Source organism: Monocercomonoides exilis (genome assembly GCF_001643675.1).
Source record: "Monocercomonoides exilis strain PA203 chromosome Unknown scaffold56-565389, whole genome shotgun sequence".
Lineage (NCBI taxonomy): Eukaryota > Preaxostyla > Oxymonadida > Polymastigidae > Monocercomonoides > Monocercomonoides exilis.
Window position 1 is genome coordinate 130,516 of NW_027150601.1, and position 22,084 is coordinate 152,599.

The window sequence follows — 22,084 nt, forward strand, 5'->3', positions numbered from 1 at the left end:
AAAAAAAAAACCACTGACGTGAACTTAATTCACTGACGGACGTGACAACAAAACTTATTGCACGTCACTCAGGTTTAGTTTAATATGTATTTTGTTATCATTCGTGAAAATGAAATTGAATTTTTTTTCTTTTGTCAGAAAAAATCTTTATCAAAACACAAGAGTAAAATCTGTGCAATTTCTGTAACATATGTGACAATTGTCAAAATTTTTTTTATTAATCAGTTTAAGTATTATTTTCAAGTTTGAATATCAAAATAAGATCATTTTGACCAACAACTTCAATACTTCACAATGATTTGCCAAAGTTTCATCTGGAGCAAAAAACGTTAGAAATACAATTATATCACAACAAAAAATAATTAATTCGTCTCGAATATTTTTTTCCAAATACAGTTTGTGCAAAAAAAATCCGGACAAGATCGATATCTCAAAAACAACAAAAGAAATAATTCTGTAGATTTTCCTCAAAATATATCTCACAAATTCAAACTCATTTGATATGAAAAACTTTCAACATGGCTTCATTTGTGCTCAGAGAAAATATATATCGAAAAATCGGAGAAACTCAAAATCCTATTTCTCCGAGATAATAATAATTAAAATTTTCTGAGCATTAACGATGAAGTTTTGAAAGTTTTTCATCTCAAATGAGTTTGTATTGGTAAGATATATTATGAGGAAAATCTACAGAATTATTCCTCTTGTGGTTATTGTGAAATCAATCTTATCCGGTATTTTTTGTACAAACAATTCAATTTAAAATTGATTTGTATCTCACAAAGAAAAATAAAAAAATAAAATAATAATTTTGTTTTATTATCACATGTATTTCAATTGCTATTTAGAGTGATGATGATTCAATATTTCAATTTGCAACATTCTTTCGAATAAAATAACAACAACAAAAATAACTTCAAAATAAAATATTGAAAAGAAAATATCGATTTTTGCACAAAAGCGAAAAAAATATAATGTTTTGTATTTTTAAAAGGATTTTGAAAACCAAAAAACAAAAATCAATGTTTATTAAGCATTAACTGTAAAATTGTCTTTTCAACAAGCTCGATGTAGTCTAGTCGGTTAGGATATAAGACTCTCACTCTTGTGACCCGGGTTCGATTCCCGGCATCGAGGAATTTTTTTGCTCAGAACAAGATTTGAACAGATATAACTTTATTTCGCATTTTTAATAATTGGAAACATTGAAAAATTACGAATAAGAAAAATTTTGTCTTTAACAAACCACGTGCAGTTTCGTTATTTTTGTAAATTGTAAATTGTGATTCATTTAAAAAATTTGTAAATCAGTTGTAAAATTTTTTAACATTTCAACTTTGTTATGCACCATTATTTATTGAAGTTACAAACTTCAATTATGGAGCAATTCAAACGCTTTCATCTGCAAAGGCTTTGGGAAAATGGGAATTCGGTAGTTGGGTTAATTGGATCAAGGATATCAAAATTGGATATTGGCTCTATCTAAGGGTCATTCATCAATCACATAAACTTTATAAATGTGCATTCTAAAACGGATCAAATTTCCAGAAAAAGCATGTTGAATAATCGTAGTTATTGCTCATTTTTCGGATGAAATTTCAACATTTTCGTTCATTTGAGGAGTCTCATTCCCAATTTGAAGCAATCTGTTGTGAAGAAGATACCTTCTTAGGGAATTTTCATAGCTCAAAGCTCTTGAATGAGTTGGAAATCTTATCTAAAAATGTTACAAAAATGGTTTCATAAAAAAGTCACCAAAAAACAAAAAACAAAAAAAAAAAAAAGCAAATTAAGTCAAATACAACATATAAAACTTATTAAGAATGGAAATATTACGCACCTCAAGTGAAGATATATCTGATCTTTCTTTTAGCTTTCCATGTTGTCCTGTTAAAGATAGTTGAATTACACTCGAACATTTTTGGGATGAACAGACATCACAAATCAAGGAAAGTGGAATTGATAATACCTAAAAGCATGCAAAGATTTATAAGTTGAATATATTCACATTATTTGAATAAAATAACTAATATTAAAGAAATGCACATGCTTAAGCGAAAACAAACTGGTTTTACTTCATTGCGTTCTGTAAAGCAAAGTATTGGTTCTTCAACATCAAAATTTAAATTCATCAGCAAAGTCTTATTTTCATTGTTTGGCGCATTTAAAGAATCATCACAAATCATTCCCATTTTAGCTTCACCTTTTTCTTCGACTGGTGCTGTTGAGGAGTTATGTTCAAATGAATTCGATGAAGAGATGATATTTCCTTCCATTTCTTTTAATCTTAAATCTGAATCTGATTTTTCAGATGTGGATTGGGATTCAAAACTGTATTTCTTTTCGGAGTGTGCTGAATCTGCCAATGAATATATTATGCGCATATTTACAGGCTGTGAGGATGTTAGCAATGAAACAGAATTCTCTGGAAGTTGAGAAAATACAGTTGAAGAAGCTAAAAGTGTGTTGTTTGCATCGCTTTGTTTGAGATCATTTTTAACGGAAAGAGAAGAATACATTGACAGAGGCAGCACATTATTTGATTGCATGTTTGATTTTATGTCGATTTTTGGAAGAGAATTCGTTCTTTCCTTTCTCTTCGCAAAAAGTCTGTCCACTTTCTCTTCCATCCTTTTGATGCAAGCGCTTTTATCAACTTGCAAAGGTCGCTGGTTAGCATGAGATGACTCAGAAACGGGAGCAGAAATCTCTTCTGCTTCAATTTCATCAAAATGATCATCATTCGATACACTGTTTGATTTTTCTATTTCTCCTTGCAGAGATTTCAAATTGTTATCATCTTCCAAAGAAGAATGAAGAACTTCATCAGAATCAAGTGACCCTGAGCCTTCAAGCTGTGGCGTAGCATCTTGAATGAACGAAGATTGCGTTTGTTTCAATTCAACAGCTGAAAATGGATCTGCCTCAGAATCGCTAGAATGAATACTCGAATTGAGATTTTGTGTTGTTGCTAGCTGCGTTGGTGTGAAAACGTGCTCATCTCTCCATTCGCTTATGTTGTCTTCATCCTTATTTTCTTTCTTAGATCCAATTTCTTCGATCGTAAATGCCAACATTTCATCCTCAGAGGAGGTTTCTTTCTCATCTTCGCGATCTTCTCGAAAAGAGTCTCTTTGCTCTTCAAAAGAATCCATTTCAACTTTTTCTAAATTTTCTTTCGAATTGCTATGTTCTTTGCACATCTGCAGTTCATTTTCTTCCTCTTTTTTATGTTCCAATTTCTCTTCTTCAATCATAAATATGTCTTCTTCCGATTTTGAACTTGCTTTTGTTGTAGTTGATTGAGTTGTGTTATTCACATCTTCTTCTTTCTCCAAATCCAAATCTTGTTTTGTTTCCTCTACTTTTTGTTCGGATTCTTCCTTCTTTCCTTCTACTTGCTCGTCATTTGATGCTTCAGTGTGCTTTTCAGATTTTGATTTCATTGACATGTTCTCTGGTGCATCTTGTCTCTTTTCAGGAGCACGTTTTGCCAAAGCCAACTTTTCTGTTTTGCTTTTTGTTGCAAGTGGACGATTGCTCTGAAATTTGGGTTGAGGTCTTTTTGCAGAAATCGGAGATTTGCTTCGTATCATTCCTCTTTCCTTCGCAGGAGTTGCCTTTATCAGAGGCGATTTCGGCCTCTCATTGGCCGTCTCTTGTTTCACTTCCTTTTGTGTTTCTTTTTCCTGCTTCTGGCTTGACAAAGGCGCTGCCTGAGTCAATTGCTTTTCTGCATCCTTTTTGTTGGCATCCTCTTTTGTTGGTGTTTTCTTTTCTGACGAGTTTGCCAGACGACGAATCGGTGTTCTGAATTTCGGCTTCATAGATAATGAAGAGAATGGCCTTACTGATATTTCCTTTTCATCTGTTTTTGTGTGATTAGCAGAAGATTGCACAGAAAAGGGACGCTGTTTCGATTGACTTGTAGGGGTTCTTTCTGCTTTGGAGTTGCTTTGCTCGTTCTGCTTTGTCAATTCAGTTGCCGGTTCTTGCTGCAAAGAAGAATCTTTGCTTTTTGGTGTCTGAGGCAAAGCGTGCTCTTTCAATTTGCTCACTATTTTCCGCTTAATTGTGGGTATAACTTTTGGCCTTGCTGAAGGTGTTGCGGGAGGCTGGCTATTTAATTTTGATGTTTTCTCTGTGTCTTTTCTTTCTTCCACTTGTTCTTTTTTTTCAACAACCTCATTTCTTGTAAGATTTTGTCCATCCTTCTGCATTTCCATTTTCTTTGGCTTCTCTTCTTTTATTGATTCTAATGGCTTTTTGTCATCACTCTTTTGCTTTGGCTTTACTGTTCTTGTTGGAATTCTTCTGTTCAAAGGAGTCTTTTTGTCTTTTTGTGGTGTTTGAATGGGATGATCGCTTATTGCACTTTGTGTTGTAGACGCTTCACTTCCAGTTTCTTTTGGTTGTTCAGAAAGAGATTGAGAAGGAGAACTTTGTTTCTTGTTTGCCAAAACAGATGAGCGGAGTATTGAAGCAGAAGAAGTTGAAACAGGACGGCTTGTCTTGTTGAGTTTTGGTGTGCGCAACACTTTGCTCTCCTTAGTTTTGACTTGAGGTGTTTTTTCATTGTCCATTTGCTCAGCTTTTTCCGATTCTTCTGCTTCTTTCTCATCTTCTTTTTTTTCTGCCATCAACTCTTCTTCTCTCTTCAGTTCTTCTTCTTTCTCTTTTTCTTGTTCCTTAACCTTCTGCAACACTTTCTCTTGATCTGCAAACCTCACATTTGAAACAAGTTTGTTAAAAGTGATTTTGTCACTTGTTGTCTGTCGAACAGATTGAGGTTTGGAAGAAGATGAAACAAAAGAAGAAGAAGAAGAAGAAGGAGAAGCATCTGACACAGCAGCAACTTTTTGCGCAATTTTCTTTTGAGAAGTTGGCGTTTTCAGCTGAGTTGCTGCGCTTCTGGAAGCATTTTTTGGAGTTGCCGATGTTTTGTTTATTGAGGATTCATTTTCTTCCTCGTCTTCTTCGCAGACGCTGTCAACAAGCTGCCTCCAAATGAGATCAAGTTGGAACATTAGAATGTCATCATCAGCCTGTTCCTGCGCTGATCTACGTATCTCTTTAGCTTTTTCTCGCAACAGCGAAGCAGCAGCTGGCAATTTAGAAAGGGTTTGATCAACAGATGATTGTGAAGAAGCTGAAGCCGAAGCGGAAGCGGAAGAGGAAACAGAAGAAGATGCAGAAACAGAAACAGCACCAGAAGAAGAATCAATTGTTGCAGTTGCTGTTGTTGATGAAGATTTTGATCCTGTTTGAGAAGGCGCTTTTGAAGAACTTGGGGCAATCCATTCATTTGGCATCACAAAGACAGGCACATTCATGTGAGCAAAAGATGTCAAAGCCAACTGGATGTTGTGCATGCGCTCTTTCTCTGTTGAAGGCAGGCCATACACAGCAGACAAAGAAGATGGAGGAGCTGACGATGAACTAGAAGCTAATGGAGTTGATTTGCTTTTTTCTGAAGAATGAGTAGATTGCGTTTGATTCGAAGATTTCAGTATTTTCTTTTTCTCTTTTTCTTCGTTTTTCTCATTTTGCAATGATGTTCCACATTCTTTTTCTGAGTTGTCAGACAAAGATTCCTTTTCTTGCTTTTCTAAGGTTTCTGGCACCCATTCTTTGCCTCCCCCACATGAAAGACATACCATGCAAATAACAGTTCCAGATGAAAATATATCTCTTCTCAGTTGTAAGTTTCCTTTTTTGTGCAGCTGAGGAGGAAGAACCCATCCGTAATGGGCACATCTTTCAGTATACCACGCAAACATATCACGTGCACGAGACCAAATCCCTCTCATTACATAAATATCAAACATTTCTCGCATCAAAGAAACTGTGGGACCCGAGTCCCCCACATATATTTGTTGTGGAGTCGGCATATTTTTAACATGAGGCGATCGAGCCCAAATCACATTCAAAGCTTTCTCGATGTTCTGAACGCAAGGACGCTCTGTTTGGGTTCCAGAAAGAACACCAATAATTTGAATCTTCTTTTTGGGCGACGTTAATGAATTTCCCAACGCTTCTTGTTCTGTTATAATAAAAAAGAAGTTTAAAAGACAAAAAATCAAAAAAGACAATAAAACCTTCATAATACGCGTCTGAAAGCAATTGAACCAATTCACATAAAACTTCTCCAGATGAAAATACTTCGAACATATCGTCCTCGGGAACAAGCTGCAAAAGAGCACGTATCCATCTGAAATACTGTCAATCAAAATGCACGAAATTAGAAAAATATCAAAATTCATTAAACAGTGATTACATACAAATTCTATTGCATTTCGTGCTTTGTGTTCAGAATTTTATGTTCCCAATTTAAGCAAAATTCAATAATTAATAAATTCGTATTATTTGGTATGAAAAACAATGCAGATGAATTATGTCACAATAAAACATTTATAAAACAAAAAACATATAATATCAAACAGATTTTAAGTTGTTTTGATGCCTCTAAAATTTTCTTTTGCACGTTCATTCAAATTTGTGATCTTTTCCATTACAAACATTTGAGATTTATTGATTTTTTTTTTTCAGAAAAACAAAGCAAACATATTAAGAAAATTGAACAATTGCTTTCGTTGTTAGGATTAAATATAGAATGAATAGAAAATACAACAAATAGATATGGCAAAAAATACCGAAATAAACACGAATTAAAAGAGGCAAAACATGTTCAAAAACAAAGCATCAATAAATGCGAAAAAGATTAGAGTGTACAAAGAAGGATTAAAATTCCATCATTGTTTTTTAAATGAAATGAAACCAAAAATAAAGAGTTTATTCTACTTATAAAACTTCCAAAAAAACATAACTATAATTCAATTCTTCATTCATTATTTTGAAGAAGAAGAAGAAGGTGTTTTTGCAGATGCCTACGAAGAGGAAGAAGAGGACGATGACGATGAGTGAGCAGAAGCCTTCTCTGCTCCCTCTTCGATCACCTTCAGTTGTGTAAGGAAGTCTTCCTTGTACTTGTTCCTGATGAACTCACGCTTCATCTTGAAGGAAGCAGTCAGGCACTTGTTGGTGTCAGTCCATTCGTCTTCACACAGCACAATTCCTTTTGGAATCTCAAACCTTCTCACTCTGTCTGGATTGGCCTCGCTCGTCTTCTTCAGCTCCTTCAGCAAGAAGCTCATCACAGCTGGGTCGTGCTGCAGCGCCTGGCGGAGCGAAAGCTGACAGTGGAATGTGTCTGAAGAACCTGATGCTTCAGAAGAAGAAGAAGATGATGATGTTGAAGAGGCAGAAGCCGATTTAGCATCAGAATCTGCAGTGCTAACTGTTGGCTCCTGCTTCCCAGCACCAGCCTTCCCTTCTCTCCATCTCTTCACTGCGCCATCTGCCCAGCTGTCAGAGCCAGTCTCCTCTTTCTTCTCTTCACTCAGCAGAAGATCCCACTCAGGCACAACAAACGCCACCAGCGCAGATGCTGTCGATGGGCCATACAGCATAATCTGCCGGGTGTACTCGTTCTTCTCCACAAACACCTCTTCCAGACGCTCAGCACAGATGAACTCTCCCTGCGACAGCTTGAAGATGTTCTTCCTTCTGTCAATAATCTTCAGCGACGGCTGCTTCTTCCCGTCGTCGTCGAGATACGGGCCAGGCACCCACATCCCCACATCTCCTGTCTTGAAGAACCCGTCCTCGTCAAACGCCTCCTTCGTGCCTTCCTCGTCTTTGTAGTATCCCTGGAAGATCTGAGGCCCTCTGACCAGAATCTCCCCCCGCGGATACGGCTTGTCAGTGACATAGTAGTCCATCTCTGGGATGGACTTCAACCGAACTTCAGAGAACTGATAGGGCACACCAATGGACCCGTTGTCAAAGGCTGTGATCTGCCCGCACGTGACACACGCTGTTGTCTCAGTGAGGCCATATCCCTCAGCAATGATGCATCCCATGCAGGTTGAGATGAACTCGCTGATGTTCACAGGAAGAGACGCTGCACCGTTGTAGATCAGTCGCACACGCCCTCCCATCTTCTCTTTGATCTGGTTGAAGACAAGATAGTCTGAAAGTGCTGCCTTCTCATCTGAAGATGTCGATAATGCCACAAGAGAAGCATCAGATCATAACATTATCATTCCATTAGCAATCACAAAAATTATGTTATTGTTGAAATTTTAAAGATTAATAAACAAAATAATAAAAAAAAGAAAAAGTCAACATAATTTCTCTTGCATTAGAACAAAATAAGAGCAAACGAGGAAATCCTGCTTTCAAAGTCTTCAGCTTTGAATTGAATGCGACGTTAAAGGCCCAGCGCTTCATAAAGTTTGCTGCCTCAATTTGACTGTGAATTTTTGCATATGTTTTGGAAAACACACGAGGAACACCTTTTTTATTATAATTTTGTCAAAATTATAAACAACAACCCACCACATACTTTAAATAAACAAATAAGGAAAAGAAAAAGCAAACCAGGAAGAATTGTTGGACGAAGAGTAGCAATATCATCACTGATCGTCGTCATTGTGCCCGAAAAGAATCCAATTCCGCAGCCAAATTGAAGAATTGTAATTTCAAGAATTCGAGCAAAAATATGTGCAAGTGGTAAATATGAAATAAGATAATCCTGCTCCCCGTCTTTTGGTGGTGTAGCTCGGGACATCAATTGAACAGCAGAAGCAGAAGCATTTCTGTGGCTAATAATTGCTCCTTTTGGTGTTCCAGTTGTTCCTGAAGTGTAAACAATAGTGAAAATTGAATCAGGTGTTGGTGGCTGATCTTCAACTGGATTGGCTTTTCCAAGTGCCACCACTTCTGAAAACTTATATGATGCACCTTCTGGACGAGGAGCATCAGGATTTAAAGGATCATCAACAACAATCACATGCTCGAGCAAGGGTGCTTTTCCAGATGACTTGATCTCTTTCACAAATTCCAATTTATCCTGCGTTAAAACAATAGCTTTCATATCTGAATGAATTATAATAAATTGGCACTCTGCAGCCTGATATGAATCATAAACTGGCACAGACACTAAACTCTGCGAAGCACAAGAGTAATCTGTAACGGACCATTCAGGGCAATTTTTCATGAAAATACCAACTTTGTCATTTGGTTCTAATCCAAGTTTTTTAAGTCCAGAAGCAAAACATGTAACTATTTCCCCAACTTGTTTATATTTCATAAAAATGTATGGACCCTGAAAACACAGAACAATAAAAAAATATATATTTTAAAAAATGAAATCTCCATTAATTGAGTTATTTCAAACCTTCTTTTTACTGCCTGGTATAGGCTGACGAAATCCTAGAAAATCGTTATTTGAATACTTTGCAACGCATTCCCTGAAAATTCTGTGAACAGTCAGTCCTTCAATTTGGTAATAAGAACGAGAATAAGGAGTTAATTTTTTTGTTGTATGAATTTCTGTGGTATCTGAACTCATCAGAAAGGTAAAACTGTAAAATAATTAACTGATCAAACAAGTATATTTATTATTTTGAAAACATAAACTATGCCCCTGTGATCACTTTTAGATCAAAATTGTTTGTTGAGAAATGAAGGTTTGCCACTCATGAAAGCGAAAAGCATTCATTTTCGAATGAAATATAATTACTCTTTAAATTTATCTTTTTTCATATCGAAAAATTTAGCTCAATATTTCATACCCAGCCACTGGGCAGCAAAAGTTGATTGAGATCAACGATGAGCAGAAGATGTTTGTAGTATTCACCAAAGCTTTTTGATATATGAGTTTTATTGCGTTTTTTCTATATGCAACTTTTAGCCACATCTTCATGGAAAAGCAGATGGGTCAGGAAGTTGATGGAAGTGCTTTGGGTGAAGAATTCAAAGGATACATTTTCAAGATCTCTGGCGGAAACGACAAACAGGGATTCCCAATGAAACAGGGTATTTTGTCTGCAAATCGTGTTCGTATTATCCTCAAGAAAGGTATAGACATTTTCTTGAATTATCTTTTTTATTGATCAACTTCTGAACAAATGTATTTGAATACGGTTAGGTGATAAATGCTTCCGTGAACGTAGAGAAGGAGAGAGAAAGAGAAAGTCTGTTCGTGGATGCATTGTGTCCAACGATATCTGTGTTTTGGATTTGGTCATCACAAAGAAGGGACCAAAGGACATTGAAGGAATCACAGACAAGCCAAGGCCCAGACGTCTCGGACCAAAAAGAGCTGGAAACATCCGCAAACTCTTCGGATTGCCAAAGACAGCTGATGTGAGGAAATATGTTATCCGTAGGAAGTTACCAAAGGGAGGATCAAAGGCACCAAAGATCCAAAGACTTATCACTCCACTTCGCATTGCTCGTAAGAAGTATCTCGCAAAGAAGAAGATTGCATCAGCAAAGAAGACAACAAAAGAGCTTCTTGCCTACAAGAAGATGCTTCTTGAGAAGAGAAATGAGAAGAAGAAGGAAGCCATTGAGAAGGCCAGAAAGAAGTTGCAACTCAAGAAGTTGAAGGAGAAGAAGGAAGCCAAAAAGAGATGGCTGAAAAAGATTGCCAGCATCGAAAAGAAGACAGGAAAGAAATACGTTGTTGCTCCAAAGAAGCCAAAGACAAAGAAAGTTGAGGTTGCCCAAAAAGTTGATACAAAGAAATACGATGTTGATAATGTTGACAAATCACACAAAGCCGCTCCATTGCCAGCAATCTTGCTTGCTGAGCTCGACAAGAAATCAGGGAAGAAATCAAAAGCAACAAAGGGATCTGCAAAGACTGCCACAAAAGCCCCAGCAAAGACAGTTGCTCCAGCAAAGAAGGCAACAAAGGAAACACCAAAAACTGTTACAAAAGCAACAAAAGTTGAGAAGAAAGTTGCAACAAAAGAAGCACCAAAGGCAGCAGCCAAAGCCACAAAAGCAACAAAAGAAGTGAAACCAACAAAAGCAGCCAAGCCCGCAAAGGAAGCTCCAAAAACTGCGCAGAAAGCAGCTCCAAAGGCAGCCCCAAAATCCACATCAAAAGCAACTGAAAAAGTTGCAAAGAAGGCTGAACCTAAGGCTGCACCAAAAGCATCTCAAAAGGCTTCACCAAAACCCAAACAAGCTCCAGCTCCATCAAAATCTGCTCCAAAGACAACTAAAAAAGCTGCACCAAAAGCAGCAGCAAAATCTGCGCCAAAGAAAAAGTAAACGCTTTTTGATTTTGGCTGGATAGTTGTTTTTTTAAATGCACGTCAATCTCAACAAACTAAAATTATTTCGCATACAATAAAATTAATGTATTTTTATTTCACATGAAAAGTTGTGAAATGTGCAACGAGAGTCGCATATTCATTCTGCAAACATGAGTCATAATTTTTCTTGATATGCTGTTGAACGTATATGTGAAAAAATATTATTGATTCTTTTCATTATAAGCCAGTACTGAGGTTTGAAAAATTGACAAAATGGATTAAAGATTTATTAATGGCAAGAGATCAGCATTTTTTTAATCATCATGAAGATCGTGGAATACAGGACACAGCTGCCAATTGGAATGGATGAGTTTCTTATAGGCCAACTGTTTGCAGCGAACCTTAAAAGCTAAATAATGAAACTATTTGTTTTTTAAATGTTATAGATATATGGTTGCAAAAGCGTCTGCACAAAACAGTGGGGGAGGTGATGGTATCGAAGTTCTTAAAAACGAGCCATTTGTTAAGGATGGAGTAAATGGCATTTACACTTTTAAGGTTTTATTTATTTTATGCATAACTTTTATCATTCGTATTTTGTAATTTGCCTTTATTTTTTGAAATTTTTTGAATTTTCGAATGAAACTTAATGAACATAGCGCATGCACATTGCATCAAGGGTTCCAAAATTCTTACGAGTAATTCTCCCAAAGAATGCTTTGATATTGGAAGAAGAATCGTGGAATGCCTTTCCATATACGAAAACTATGTATACAAATCCATGGCTAAAGAAAGATTTTTCTTTGACAATAGAGTCAATGCACATTGAAGGAGCAGGGCCCGTTGATAATGTGCGAAATTTTTATTATCTGAACCATTTGCAAAAATAATTATTAATGAATTCGTTATTAGGCCCTTAAACTGACGGATAAAGAATTGAAAATGAGAAAAATTGAAGTAATTGATCTTGGAGACAAAGTTGTATGCAATTTTTATAATTTCTATTCTTTGTGATTTATTGAATATATAATTATATGTATTATAATTCAATTGAAAGAAAACAAAATCAAAAGAGTACAAATGCAGCGAAGACTGCACTGTTTTCAAATCTGCAAAAACAGGAAGAGGACCTCTTGCGCCAAAGTGGTGGGAGAAAGCAGAAGAAAAAGGATGGCCAGTAATGACAGCTTACAAAGTGATGAAGCTACACTTCAAATGGTTTGGGCTCCAGACGATTGTGGAGAATTACGCGGCGTCGCTTTGCAAGAATGTGTTTGGAAATGCACACAGACAGCAGTTCTGCTGGATTGACGAGTATTACGGGATGACCATGGACGATGTGCGTGCATTCGAGAAGCAACAGCAACAGGCAGCGATTAAGGTTTCTAAACATATAGCTTGGAATCATTTTGCTAATTTATGGATTTTTCTTTCTTTCTTTCTTTCTTTCTTTCTTTCTTTCTTTCTTTCTTTCTTTCTTTCTTTCTTTCTTTTTGTAATTCTTATTGTATTTTTGTATCTTTTTTGCTGATCAAAATCTTCAATATTAATTGAATATGCGCCTTCTCTCCTTTCTGATAAATGATTAATCAATTGAATGATATCACAAAAGGGTCTGTCTGAAGCACCGGTTGCTCCTCAAGACGACGACGAAGAAGAGAAAACAGCCACTCCACAGCCATCTGCAACAGAAGCGCCGTCGTCAGCCACGCCATCTGAAGACACAACAGCCCCAGCCATTTCATCAGAGCAGCCTTCCTCCTCTGCCACTCCTTCTGCAAACCCTTCTGAAGCAGCTCCTGTTAGCACGACTGCCCCTTCTTCTGCTTCAGATCCAGCTGATGAGTCAAAAACAGGGGCAATTTCAGTTCAAAAGACTGACACAGCACCAGAAGCAGAGGCTTCTGGAACATTGACAGGAGACAAAGAGCATCCAGCTGATCTGACTGTGAAGGATTCAACAGAACAATCAGCCCCGTCTGCATCGGAGGCGAACAGCGCAGACAAAGAAATTCATGAAGAGAAAAAAGAAGAGTAAATATTTCCATTTAATGATAACATGATGCGATGAAAAATTGATTGGGAAATCAAAAAAAGATATATGTAGAGAGACAGTGGATAGTTATTTTTATGCTGTCTTTTGTTTTATTGATTTTTTTAAATCACTCTTTTCAATATGTTAATAATGTTTGCTTTTTATTTTCTTGTTTTTTAGTATTCACTCATTTCATTTTTTTTATAATTTTTATAATTCACTCAATAAAGACAATTCAGCATATGACTTTGTTCATATTTTGCTCTTACCGTAATTGCATTTTTATCACAAATATAATACCCCACAAACATCTAGCTTTCATTTATAACGATTAGAATGAAATGCTGTGAAAATGTTAAATTTTAAATTTCAAAATATTCTATATAGGGAATTGATCAATTTTTATGAGTCAGAATTCATTATCTGTTTGCTTTTTTTATCAATTTGTTTTATTTTGAAAACAGTCATCATGAATAATAAATCAGGGTAAAAAGAAAAACTTTCAAGTCCATGCTGGAGCACAAAAACGCACGAACATTGAAGTTTCAAAACCTTCGGGGACTACTGCTGATGTTTGAATTTTACCCCCAAATATTTTGAAATATTTATATAATGTATTTTTTTTTTTTTTTTTTTTAATTTTCGTTGAATAGTTTTTAAATTTTCTTTCATTGAAAGAAAAGGAAAAAGAAGAATATGATAAAAAGATGAAAGAAAAAATGCACAAATCTGCTCTAGAAAAGGCAGAATTGTTAAACAATGCTTTAAAAAACAATATGCAAAATAGTAAAACGGAAAATTCATCTTTTACTGAAAATCAAGAGTCAGAAAAGCCGCACGAAACAAGTGTATGTTTTGTTTCATTAATAAAATGAAGACCATTCTCAAAATTATTATTATAAGGGAAATATAAAGCCCGAAGAAATTGCTAATCGACTTAAAGAAGCAATTGAACTTTCTGAACGTTTGAAAGGCGAGGACTTTTCTCGATCATTTGAAAATTCAAAATCTGTTGAGACTGAAAAAGGGAAATCTTCTTCAAAAACTGAAACACTAGAAGAATCACAATCTATTCCATCTCCTTTAGCTGAACAAACAACATCTTCAAACCAAAATACAACTAATTCTTCTGATAAATCATCATGCTCATTTGTTTCAAAAACGATAAAAATAATTTTGGTGCTTTTTGTCAGCTCTTTATTAGTGTATTTAATTTTGGCAGCTTCAGCCAATATCGATTTTGTTTTACATCCTGAGAAATATTTCCCTCCTCAATTTGAAAAGCCACGCTAAATAATCTAAGTAATATTTGATAAATCATATCATTTATATTTTTTTTGAAGACATTTCATTTATTTTTAATTCTTGTGTATATATAAAATATTACGGAAAAAAAATATCGAAACCATTCATATTCGTTTAATAATCACAATGATTTTTAAAAGTAATGGGACATCATTTTTTTGTTGTGTTGAAAGATGAACGTGGATATTACAAATGTCGTTATTTTAAATAATCCCACCGCATATTTAAATCCTTTTCAATTTCAAATATCTTTTGAGTGCTTTAAGCCTATAAGCGATGGTATGAAAGAGAAATGAGATTTAAATATTGAGATTGTTTTTTGCATGATATAAAAATCTGATCGATAAAAAATCATAAGAAACAAATATTTCCATTTTCTATTTTTATTTGTTCTAAATTTACTCGAATTGTTTCTTTTTTTAAAGAACTCATTTTCTTTTTATGTTTATGTTAAGATCTTGAATGGAGAGTGGTGTATATTGGGTCACCAGAAAGCACTGCAAATGATCAAGAATTAGAATCTGTACTTGTTGGTCCAGTTGCGCTTGGAAAGTCAATGTTTGTTTTGCAAGTGTGTATTTTTTTGAAAAAAATTTCATAATCACAGTAAAATTTTGTAAATTTTGATTTTTGTTCAAATTACGCAAAATCTATTTAAATATGCAATTTTTTAATAACTGCTAATATCAGGCTCCCGCTCCTGATCCAAGTAAAATACCAAATTCTGATCTTATTGGGGTAACAGCAATTCTTCTCTCTTGCCATTATCGCGAACAAGAATTTATTCGCGTTGGCTATTATCTTAAAAACGAATACACTGATCCAATATTGGCTGAAACACCACCTGAGGTATTTTTTATCCTTTTTTTAATATTTTTGTATATATTTTGATCAATCATATCCTTAAGACGCCTGATTGCTCAAAAATAACAAGGACTATCATTGATGAACCAAGAATAACCAGATTTCAAATTAATTGGAATAAGGTATTGAAAAAAGTATTTTTGAATTTTTTTTCAAAAATGTTTTATTCTTTTTATTTACTAGGGAGAACCTGGGTCTGAAGTGCAAGATTTTCCTCCAGAACCATCAGCCGAGGAATTAGCTGAAATAGAAAAAGAATTTGATGGAAAAGATACAAAAGGAATGGAAGAAGACAAATCAACATAAGTGTTAATACTATTTTTCTCTTTAAAATATACATTTTATTTTTTGCGAAGGGTCAGTCTTTTTGTTTCATTCATTTCGCACTTCTCAGTGATCATTTTTCATTTAACCAACATAAAAAATTTGTTAATATCGATCAATTCCTTAATAAGATAAATCAAATCGATGGGAGGAGGAAACGGCTGTAAGGCTAAAAAAGCCCAAGAAAGAAAAGCTGCTCATGCTCAAACTGGTAGCAAAGCTAAAAGTCAACTTAAATCAAATGCCAAAGCGCAAAACATTATTTGCCAACAGTGCAAGGTTTAATCTAATTTGTGATCAAAATATTTTTAGAGAGAAAATCTAACAATGATTGTATTTAACTTTTTAAATATCAATTTTCTTTTTATTATACATTCGTTATTATTATAATAACAGCAATCATTCATGTGCACAACAAATGAAGGTCAAATGAGACAACATGCTGAGAGTCGTCACCCGACTTACACTGCACATGATTGCTTCCCTGACCATATCCCAGCATAATATGTATATATACGTCAATTCAAAAAAGATGTTTACAACTTGTTGAAAACTTCTCTCCATTCGCATTGTTCATAATTTTTTATTGAACCTTAAACACCCATACGCTTTTATTTGTTAAGAATAATTTCTTATTAACTGGTAGAAATAAATAGTTATTTTTAAATAATTATGTATTTTTTATTAAAGAATTTAAAAAATTGAAAAAATTTAAAGAAATGATAAGAATTAATGGATTTCTGAAGAAATATATTGTTTATTTAATAATACTTGAAATTCAAATTGTAATATACAATATTATGAGATAAATTTTCATTTTTCATTTTCATTTTTATTTCGTTATCAAAAACATATCATTTCTGCCCATTATTGTTTGTTAAAGATAATCATGGGGATAAATTCTTCAATTATCAAGCTTTTTACTTGCAGGTTTCAAAATCCAAATGATCCCGTGGATGATGTTTGCCTTTTGACAATGAGCTTTGAATGTTTTTTAATGATTTTTTCTTTATTTAAACAATTTAGAATGAACAACATACAAATGAAGAAACGGGAAATGTTCGAGAACATCCCCTTCCAACTGTTCGCAATCAGCATGCATCAACACCTCAAGCAAAAGCAGCTGCAAGAAGATTGCCCGCACCAAGAGCTGTTCCCACGCATGCAAAAACAGCTCGTCGACCTCCACGAAGGATTGCCGAGCAAAGATCAAGGAACAGAGAGGAATCAGATGAAGAATCTGAAGAAGGAAGCAATGAAAATAGAGAAAACGAACAAGCACCACTTCCCAAACCGAAAGCAACTCAAGTTAAAATGAATGCAAAGCAGCTGGCAAAACTTGAAAAAAAACGAGAGAAGCAGGAAGCTCATCAAGCGTTACAGCGAGAAATAGCAGAGAAAAAACGAATTCAAGAAGAAAAATGGAAAGCAGAAGATGAACGTCGAGCAAGAGAAGAAGAAGAAGAAAAGAAAAAAGAGGCATTGAGGAAGAAAAAAATAGAAGAAGAAAGAGAGAAAGAAAGACAGCGTTACGAAAAGGAAAAGCACAAAATTCAATTAATAGATGAAGGAAATGCGCAAACTGAAGCAAAAAAAGCAGAGGAAGTTATGAGAAATGAAATATCAACTTTTATTCGATTTGTTGCAAAAAAACGGACAGTATCAATGGAAGAGATAGCCACGCAATTTGGAATTTCTGCTCCCGATGCAGTTGAGCGAATTAGTTCGCTGCTTTCATCAGGGTCGCTTACAGGAGTGCTGGATGATCGAGGGAAATTTATCTATTTCAAACCAGAAGAGCTTAATTCAATAGCAGAATGGGTTGAAAGGAAAGGAAGAGTTTCAATTGTGGAGCTAACGGAATATGCAAATGACTTATTGAGCGAATCAATAAGGAAGGAAACGTTGAAAAGAGAAGAGAGAAGAAGGAAGAGAAAAGAAGAAGGCAAAAATGAAGAAGATGAAGAAGGTGATGATGACGATGATGATGAAGACGAAGACGAAGAAGAAGAAGAAGAAGAAGAAGAAGGTAATGATAGCATTGAGACTGAAGATGGTGAAAATAATGAAGACGAAGACGAAGAGAGCGGAAAAGAAGAGAATGAAGACGAGAACGAAGGAAGTGAAGATGGAGGCAGTGAGGTTGATGAAGACGAAGAGAAAGAAGCAGGAAATTGAAAATCATAAGATTATTCAGCAGTTATTTAACACGATGGTTGTTTTTAACTATTTGTCTCCACTTCATCATTTCTTTTATAAAACTTTTCGTCGGTTTCTTTTTCTTTTCCTCAAAGAAACTTAAAATTCTTGAGAGCATTTGCTACTTTTTCATTAAAAATGTCATTTAAAAAAATAAAAAAAGGAAATTTTTAACTTTATTCATTGAATATCCAAATAAATGGAAATCATTGTTTGCTTGATTGAAATGCAATATATCACAAACAATCAAATAGTCAATCAGTTAACACACAGAAATATAAGCCAAAAACTCAAAAAGAACAAAAAAATGTACATAAATGTGTCACAACTGCTTTCAACTCTCAGATGTAAAGTCGATCTGTAAAGACGCTTCTCGCCTAATGTTGCACACAGACAACATCATTCCTTGTCTGGTTGCACGACAGGTCTATTCTTTGCCTGTGATTCTCGCAACTGATAAAAAAAAATATTCAAAGTGCCGATTGGCACCTTCACATTCATTCACTTCTCCCAGAACCAGCAGCCGAAGTTATGTATATTCTTTTTAAAAAGTTGAATATCCGTTTAAAATCAATGCGCGCAAGGCAAGTGAATGAGTAGAAAAGAAAAAAGCAAATAAAATTATGCGAAATCATAAATTAAATCAATGAACAAAATGATAGTTCATTTATAAGCTTAGCTTCATGAAGTGAAGTTTACCAGTAGTTGGCTTACTATCTGGAACAGAACGAAGCAAAGGATTGAAAGAACCGAAAATAAACTGAAGAGAATGAAATACTGTTGAAAGGCCTTTATTCTTTTTCCTTTCAAAATTGACTGTCTCATTATTAATACAGAAGTGATAAATGAGCAGCAATACTTTAAACAACAGATGGCTGTGTGTTCGCTTCAGAATTCTCTGCGTGTGTGTGTGGATGGGTGTGTGTGTGCGTGTGCTGATGGTGTGCTTTGTGCGCCTTTTTCTGTGCGTGCTTGTCGTCCAGTGACGAATGGCCAGGAAGTGCATATTTGTGGGCAATGGGGTGCATGTGACTTCCAATCAGTGGGACATCTGCCTCTAAGCCAGAATTGTTCATCAGCAGAGAGGAGGACCCAGATGCTGAGCCACCTGCAGCACTTCCGGTGAGCGCGTGGAGTGAAGAGTGCTTGGAAGAGCCAAACAGAGACGGGCGGTGTTTTGTGGAGTTGAGCAGCTCTGTTGCAGAGAGGGTGATGTCGTCGAGTGCATCGCCTTCTTTCCCAGCATCAAAGGAGATGTTCAGATCGACAGCAAAGTCGTGCTCTTTCTCCAAGTCAGACGAGGAGAATGACACAGCAGAGGGAGAAAGAGGAGCAGAAAGTGCTGGAAGTGACATAGTTGAGGAAGAATTGGATGAGACAGAGAGATTGCTTGAGGAGCTTGTCATTGTTGACAGAAGCCCCAGCGACGAGAGCAGAGGTGCGGATGCCGATGACTCGAGAGAAGGTGAAGTGGGAGAAGGAGAGACAGAAGAGCGGGCATTGGTCGACTGAGAGATCTGACTCAGCAGATCTTCCTTGTCGTCCACGAGATATCTTCGCACCTCGTCTGTCGAGTGTGGCTTGACATCTTCTGACTCCAGCGGCTGGCTCGACGATCGTTTGACTGGCTTCTCTTCGCTTCCTCCAAACAGATCATCAATTTCGTGCAGCTTGGCATCCAAGGCAGCGTTGAGCTGTGCTTCGTCCATCTTCACATTCCCCTCGCCCATTCCGTCTGAACCTGAATTGATTGCATTTTTGCCATTCGCTTCCTCTTCATACTCATCTTCATCTCCTCCAAACAGATCTTCAATGTTCTGTTTGATGGCTTCTGCTGATTCATCTTCAATTCCTTCACCCATTCCACTCTCATCTCCATTGTTTGCTCTTTCCTGATCGTCTTTCGTGTCAGCTTCCATCTTCCCTTCAGCCAACACATCTTCCTCCATCTTCTGCGCTTCAAACTCATTTTCTCGTCTTTCTGCCTCTTCTTCTTCTTCTTCGTTCTCCTCTGCCTCCTTTCTTGCCCTCTCCTCCTCCTCTTTCCTCTGCTTCTCTTCTTTCGCTCTCTTCTCTGCTGCCTCTTCCTCTTTCTTCTTTCTCATCATCTCATCCGAATTTCTCATTCTCCCAGGGTCAAACATCTGCACAGGCAGCGTCCTAATCCTCTGAAACGGGTTGGGCTTCTTGTGCTCCATCCGCCTGGCTTCTGACTTTGCCTTCCAATCTTTCTCTCCGCTCGATCCAGACTGCACCGAAGAAGAAGGAGAAGATGACCTCCTCCCTCCACTCGAAGAAGAAGACTGTGAAGAAGAGTGCATCCGCTTGTTCTGCTCCAAAAGCTGTCTGCGCGTGTTGAGGTTGATCTGCGTCGCCATCTCAATCGACTTTGTTGCGAGTGACACGTTCGACGCCTTTGCCTTTGCGCGCTTCTCGCTGATGAATGCCTCCTCTGCCTCTTCCAAGCTGTCCAGCTCTCTCTGCACTTCCATCTGGACAAGCACATCTTCTGCATCCTGCGCTATCCGCAGCTTGTCCTGCAGCTCCATCTTCTTCTTCATCCGGATGATGCTCGTGTCCTTAATCTCTCTGTTGCGATCGCCTGGTCGTTCTCCACTGCCTGCTGCGCCTTGGCCGTTGTATCCAAAGCCATTCATCTTCGCTGCTTTCCTCTCTTCGCGCTGCTGCGCTATTTTCTCGTTCAGACGCTGCCGCTGGCTCCTCAACTCAACTGCAGTTGGCAGCTCTCGCCCAACACTTTCGATGCCTTTGATCCATTCATGAAGCTCTCCCTTAGAATAATAAAAGCAATAATTAAATAATTATGTAATAACAACATTTAATTAAAAAGACAAATAGATTGAAATTTTTTAAATATATTCAGAATCACAATGATTATCAATAGGTTCGCATAAACAGAATAAGCAGAAGAGTAACAACTTATAAGCATACCTCTGTGACGGGAGTGTTGGAGAAGTAGTTAAAAGTGCAATCTTTGTTCTGCCCATCAGCCATCGCCACACGAGCTGTCAAAAGACTGCGATGCCGGCTGATCACATATGGCTTGGGTGCTTCGTGTTGGCGTAAAAAGGGTTGTCAAAAGTTATCACATGCAGAAATAAATAAAATACCTTCTTCGGGACTCGCTCCAGCGATCGTTCTGACTGAGTGAATCTCTCCTATCACATAATGGCGACCAGTTGTCTTGTCGGCAGAAGCTATTCTGCAGTAAAGCCCAACAAGCATTTGACTCACGAGCATTTGGCTGTCCAAGCAAAGATAAACAACCTTTTCAATACAAAAAATATTGAATGGAGAGAACCCCAATCAATTAAAGGGTTCAAGTCAACGTTTAAATAACTCATATTTAATTAATATTAAATAAAAGTTATCTACCTCATCGACCATGTCACGAGTGACAATGCATTGTTGGAAATCACTAACTTTAATTTTAAGTGCCTTTCCTGTTGATAGTGCATCTGATACTGCTGAAAGAGAAGAGATTAAACCACCAGTTGTGGTTTCATTTAAATCTGGCTTGGGTGCGATCTCAGAAGCAGACTGGCGTTCTCTTGCTCTTGCCCTTTCTTCTTGCTAATACAGAAAGTTGCATTTATGTTATTGAAGATAATTCCAACTCAAATTTCTAAAAAAGTTGCCAAATTCTTTAACCTCCCTTTTTTTCCGTTCAGCAGCTCGATGTCGCTCCATCTCAGAATCCATCAATGCTCCAGCAACTGTTGCAAACGTTCTTCCACCTAATTAAAAACATAAAAAAATTTCAAGAAATAAAAAAAAAATTAAAAACAAAAAGAAAAAATTATTTGTTTTAACCTGTTGTAGATTCTGCACTGCGTTTTGAAACTTGTTCAAGCACCTCAAATTCACGTTGGCTATCTCTTATTTCGATACGCTTGGCAAGCTCCAATTCTCGTTCACGTTCTGTCATCTGCATAAGTCTTCAATTTTTGAATAGCAGAATGCATCCACATTCAAGTTCATGGTTAATTTTAAGATAATTATTTTTAAAAGAGATGTGTGTTTTGAAATTAATTATGATTGGCAATGTAATTCCATTATCAACAAGAAAAACGAACTTTCTACGATCTTCTGCATCGCGAATCAGTGATTCGTCGATCGTGGTTCGATGAACAGCAGGACCAATTCTAAGAGCTTGAGCTTCACGGCTTCGAGTTGGTCTTCCTAATTCACCACTGCTTGTTTTCGTAGTATCGCTCATTAA

General features: G+C 36.4%; 8 protein-coding genes across 8 annotated transcripts; 5 read left to right on the forward strand and 3 right to left on the reverse strand.

The window, feature by feature from the left end:
- Positions 1–1,869: 1,869 nt before the first annotated feature.
- MONOS_9212 (uncharacterized protein) lies at positions 1,870–6,171 on the reverse strand (the record flags this gene model as incomplete). The annotated part of the gene is made up of 3 exons (XM_067879690.1): positions 1,870–1,887; positions 2,067–6,043; positions 6,099–6,171. The coding sequence occupies 3 exons, from the start codon at positions 6,169–6,171 to the stop codon at positions 1,870–1,872; spliced, it is 4,068 nt and encodes a 1,355-aa protein (XP_067720065.1).
- Positions 6,172–6,567: 396 nt separating this feature from the next.
- Positions 6,568–9,443, reverse strand: MONOS_9211 (long-chain acyl-CoA synthetase). Its single transcript, XM_067879689.1, has 4 exons — positions 9,242–9,443; positions 8,443–9,169; positions 8,226–8,357; positions 6,568–8,053 (listed from the first exon to the last, which is right to left on the reverse strand). The coding sequence occupies exons 1-4, from the start codon at positions 9,413–9,415 to the stop codon at positions 6,888–6,890; spliced, it is 2,199 nt and encodes a 732-aa protein (XP_067720066.1). The 5' UTR covers positions 9,416–9,443; the 3' UTR covers positions 6,568–6,887.
- Positions 9,444–9,496: 53 nt separating this feature from the next.
- Positions 9,497–11,214, forward strand: MONOS_9210 (putative 40S ribosomal protein S6-1). Its single transcript, XM_067879688.1, has 4 exons — positions 9,497–9,533; positions 9,624–9,688; positions 9,758–9,924; positions 9,995–11,214. The coding sequence occupies exons 1-4, from the start codon at positions 9,528–9,530 to the stop codon at positions 11,128–11,130; spliced, it is 1,374 nt and encodes a 457-aa protein (XP_067720067.1). The 5' UTR covers positions 9,497–9,527; the 3' UTR covers positions 11,131–11,214.
- A 197-nt stretch (positions 11,215–11,411) lies between these two features.
- On the forward strand, positions 11,412–13,412 carry MONOS_9209 (putative Phosphatidylinositol transfer protein beta). Its single transcript, XM_067879686.1, has 6 exons — positions 11,412–11,502; positions 11,561–11,672; positions 11,774–11,965; positions 12,027–12,095; positions 12,172–12,495; positions 12,727–13,412. Exons 1-6 carry the CDS (start codon positions 11,438–11,440, stop codon positions 13,150–13,152), a joined length of 1,188 nt encoding a protein of 395 aa, XP_067720068.1. The 5' UTR covers positions 11,412–11,437; the 3' UTR covers positions 13,153–13,412.
- Positions 13,413–13,553: 141 nt separating this feature from the next.
- On the forward strand, positions 13,554–15,759 carry MONOS_9208 (putative Histone chaperone asf1-B; the record flags this gene model as incomplete). Its single annotated transcript, XM_067879685.1, has 9 exons — positions 13,554–13,574; positions 13,635–13,721; positions 13,803–13,997; positions 14,053–14,301; positions 14,721–14,733; positions 14,910–15,025; positions 15,145–15,303; positions 15,363–15,440; positions 15,502–15,759. The coding sequence occupies 9 exons, from the start codon at positions 13,554–13,556 to the stop codon at positions 15,622–15,624; spliced, it is 1,041 nt and encodes a 346-aa protein (XP_067720069.1). The 3' UTR covers positions 15,625–15,759.
- A 7-nt stretch (positions 15,760–15,766) lies between these two features.
- Positions 15,767–16,312, forward strand: MONOS_9207 (putative Zinc-binding). The gene is made up of 2 exons (XM_067879684.1): positions 15,767–15,921; positions 16,039–16,312. The coding sequence occupies exons 1-2, from the start codon at positions 15,787–15,789 to the stop codon at positions 16,144–16,146; spliced, it is 243 nt and encodes an 80-aa protein (XP_067720070.1). The 5' UTR covers positions 15,767–15,786; the 3' UTR covers positions 16,147–16,312.
- A 199-nt stretch (positions 16,313–16,511) lies between these two features.
- On the forward strand, positions 16,512–18,003 carry MONOS_9206 (putative DDRGK domain-containing protein 1). Its single transcript, XM_067879683.1, has 2 exons — positions 16,512–16,603; positions 16,669–18,003. Exons 1-2 carry the CDS (start codon positions 16,532–16,534, stop codon positions 17,818–17,820), a joined length of 1,224 nt encoding a protein of 407 aa, XP_067720071.1. The 5' UTR covers positions 16,512–16,531; the 3' UTR covers positions 17,821–18,003.
- A 20-nt stretch (positions 18,004–18,023) lies between these two features.
- MONOS_9205 (uncharacterized protein) lies at positions 18,024–22,082 on the reverse strand. Its single transcript, XM_067879682.1, has 7 exons — positions 21,939–22,082; positions 21,676–21,800; positions 21,514–21,599; positions 21,238–21,435; positions 20,973–21,129; positions 20,794–20,912; positions 18,024–20,633 (listed from the first exon to the last, which is right to left on the reverse strand). The coding sequence occupies exons 1-7, from the start codon at positions 22,079–22,081 to the stop codon at positions 18,702–18,704; spliced, it is 2,760 nt and encodes a 919-aa protein (XP_067720072.1). The 5' UTR covers position 22,082; the 3' UTR covers positions 18,024–18,701.
- Positions 22,083–22,084: the final 2 nt, after the last annotated feature.

Excerpts from the sequence above, each read along its gene's own strand:
- MONOS_9211 (XM_067879689.1), bottom strand. The coding sequence starts at position 9,415 with ATGAGTTCAGATACCACAGAAATTCATACAACAAAAAAATTAACTCCT. Across the intron at positions 9,170-9,241 it reads TACCAGGCAGTAAAAAGAAG|GGTCCATACATTTTTATGAA; the intron begins GTTTGAAATAAC and ends CTGTGTTTTCAG. Across the intron at positions 8,358-8,442 it reads TCGTCCAACAATTCTTCCTG|GTGTTCCTCGTGTGTTTTCC; the intron begins GTTTGCTTTTTC and ends ATAATAAAAAAG.
- MONOS_9210 (XM_067879688.1), top strand. Across the intron at positions 9,689-9,757 it reads ATCAACGATGAGCAGAAGAT|CCACATCTTCATGGAAAAGC; the intron begins GTTTGTAGTATT and ends TGCAACTTTTAG. Across the intron at positions 9,925-9,994 it reads TCGTATTATCCTCAAGAAAG|GTGATAAATGCTTCCGTGAA; the intron begins GTATAGACATTT and ends GAATACGGTTAG.
- MONOS_9209 (XM_067879686.1), top strand. The coding sequence starts at position 11,438 with ATGAAGATCGTGGAATACAGGACACAGCTGCCAATTGGAATGGATGAG. Across the intron at positions 11,673-11,773 it reads ATGGCATTTACACTTTTAAG|CGCATGCACATTGCATCAAG; the intron begins GTTTTATTTATT and ends TAATGAACATAG. Across the intron at positions 12,496-12,726 it reads AGCAACAGGCAGCGATTAAG|GGTCTGTCTGAAGCACCGGT; the intron begins GTTTCTAAACAT and ends ATATCACAAAAG.
- MONOS_9207 (XM_067879684.1), top strand. The coding sequence starts at position 15,787 with ATGGGAGGAGGAAACGGCTGTAAGGCTAAAAAAGCCCAAGAAAGAAAA. Across the intron at positions 15,922-16,038 it reads TTATTTGCCAACAGTGCAAG|CAATCATTCATGTGCACAAC; the intron begins GTTTAATCTAAT and ends TTATAATAACAG.
- MONOS_9206 (XM_067879683.1), top strand. The coding sequence starts at position 16,532 with ATGGGGATAAATTCTTCAATTATCAAGCTTTTTACTTGCAGGTTTCAA. Across the intron at positions 16,604-16,668 it reads CAAATGATCCCGTGGATGAT|AATGAACAACATACAAATGA; the intron begins GTTTGCCTTTTG and ends TAAACAATTTAG.
- MONOS_9205 (XM_067879682.1), bottom strand. The coding sequence starts at position 22,081 with ATGAGCGATACTACGAAAACAAGCAGTGGTGAATTAGGAAGACCAACT. Across the intron at positions 21,436-21,513 it reads CTGAACGGAAAAAAAGGGAG|CAAGAAGAAAGGGCAAGAGC; the intron begins GTTAAAGAATTT and ends TTTCTGTATTAG. Across the intron at positions 21,130-21,237 it reads CTCGTGACATGGTCGATGAG|GTTGTTTATCTTTGCTTGGA; the intron begins GTAGATAACTTT and ends TGTATTGAAAAG.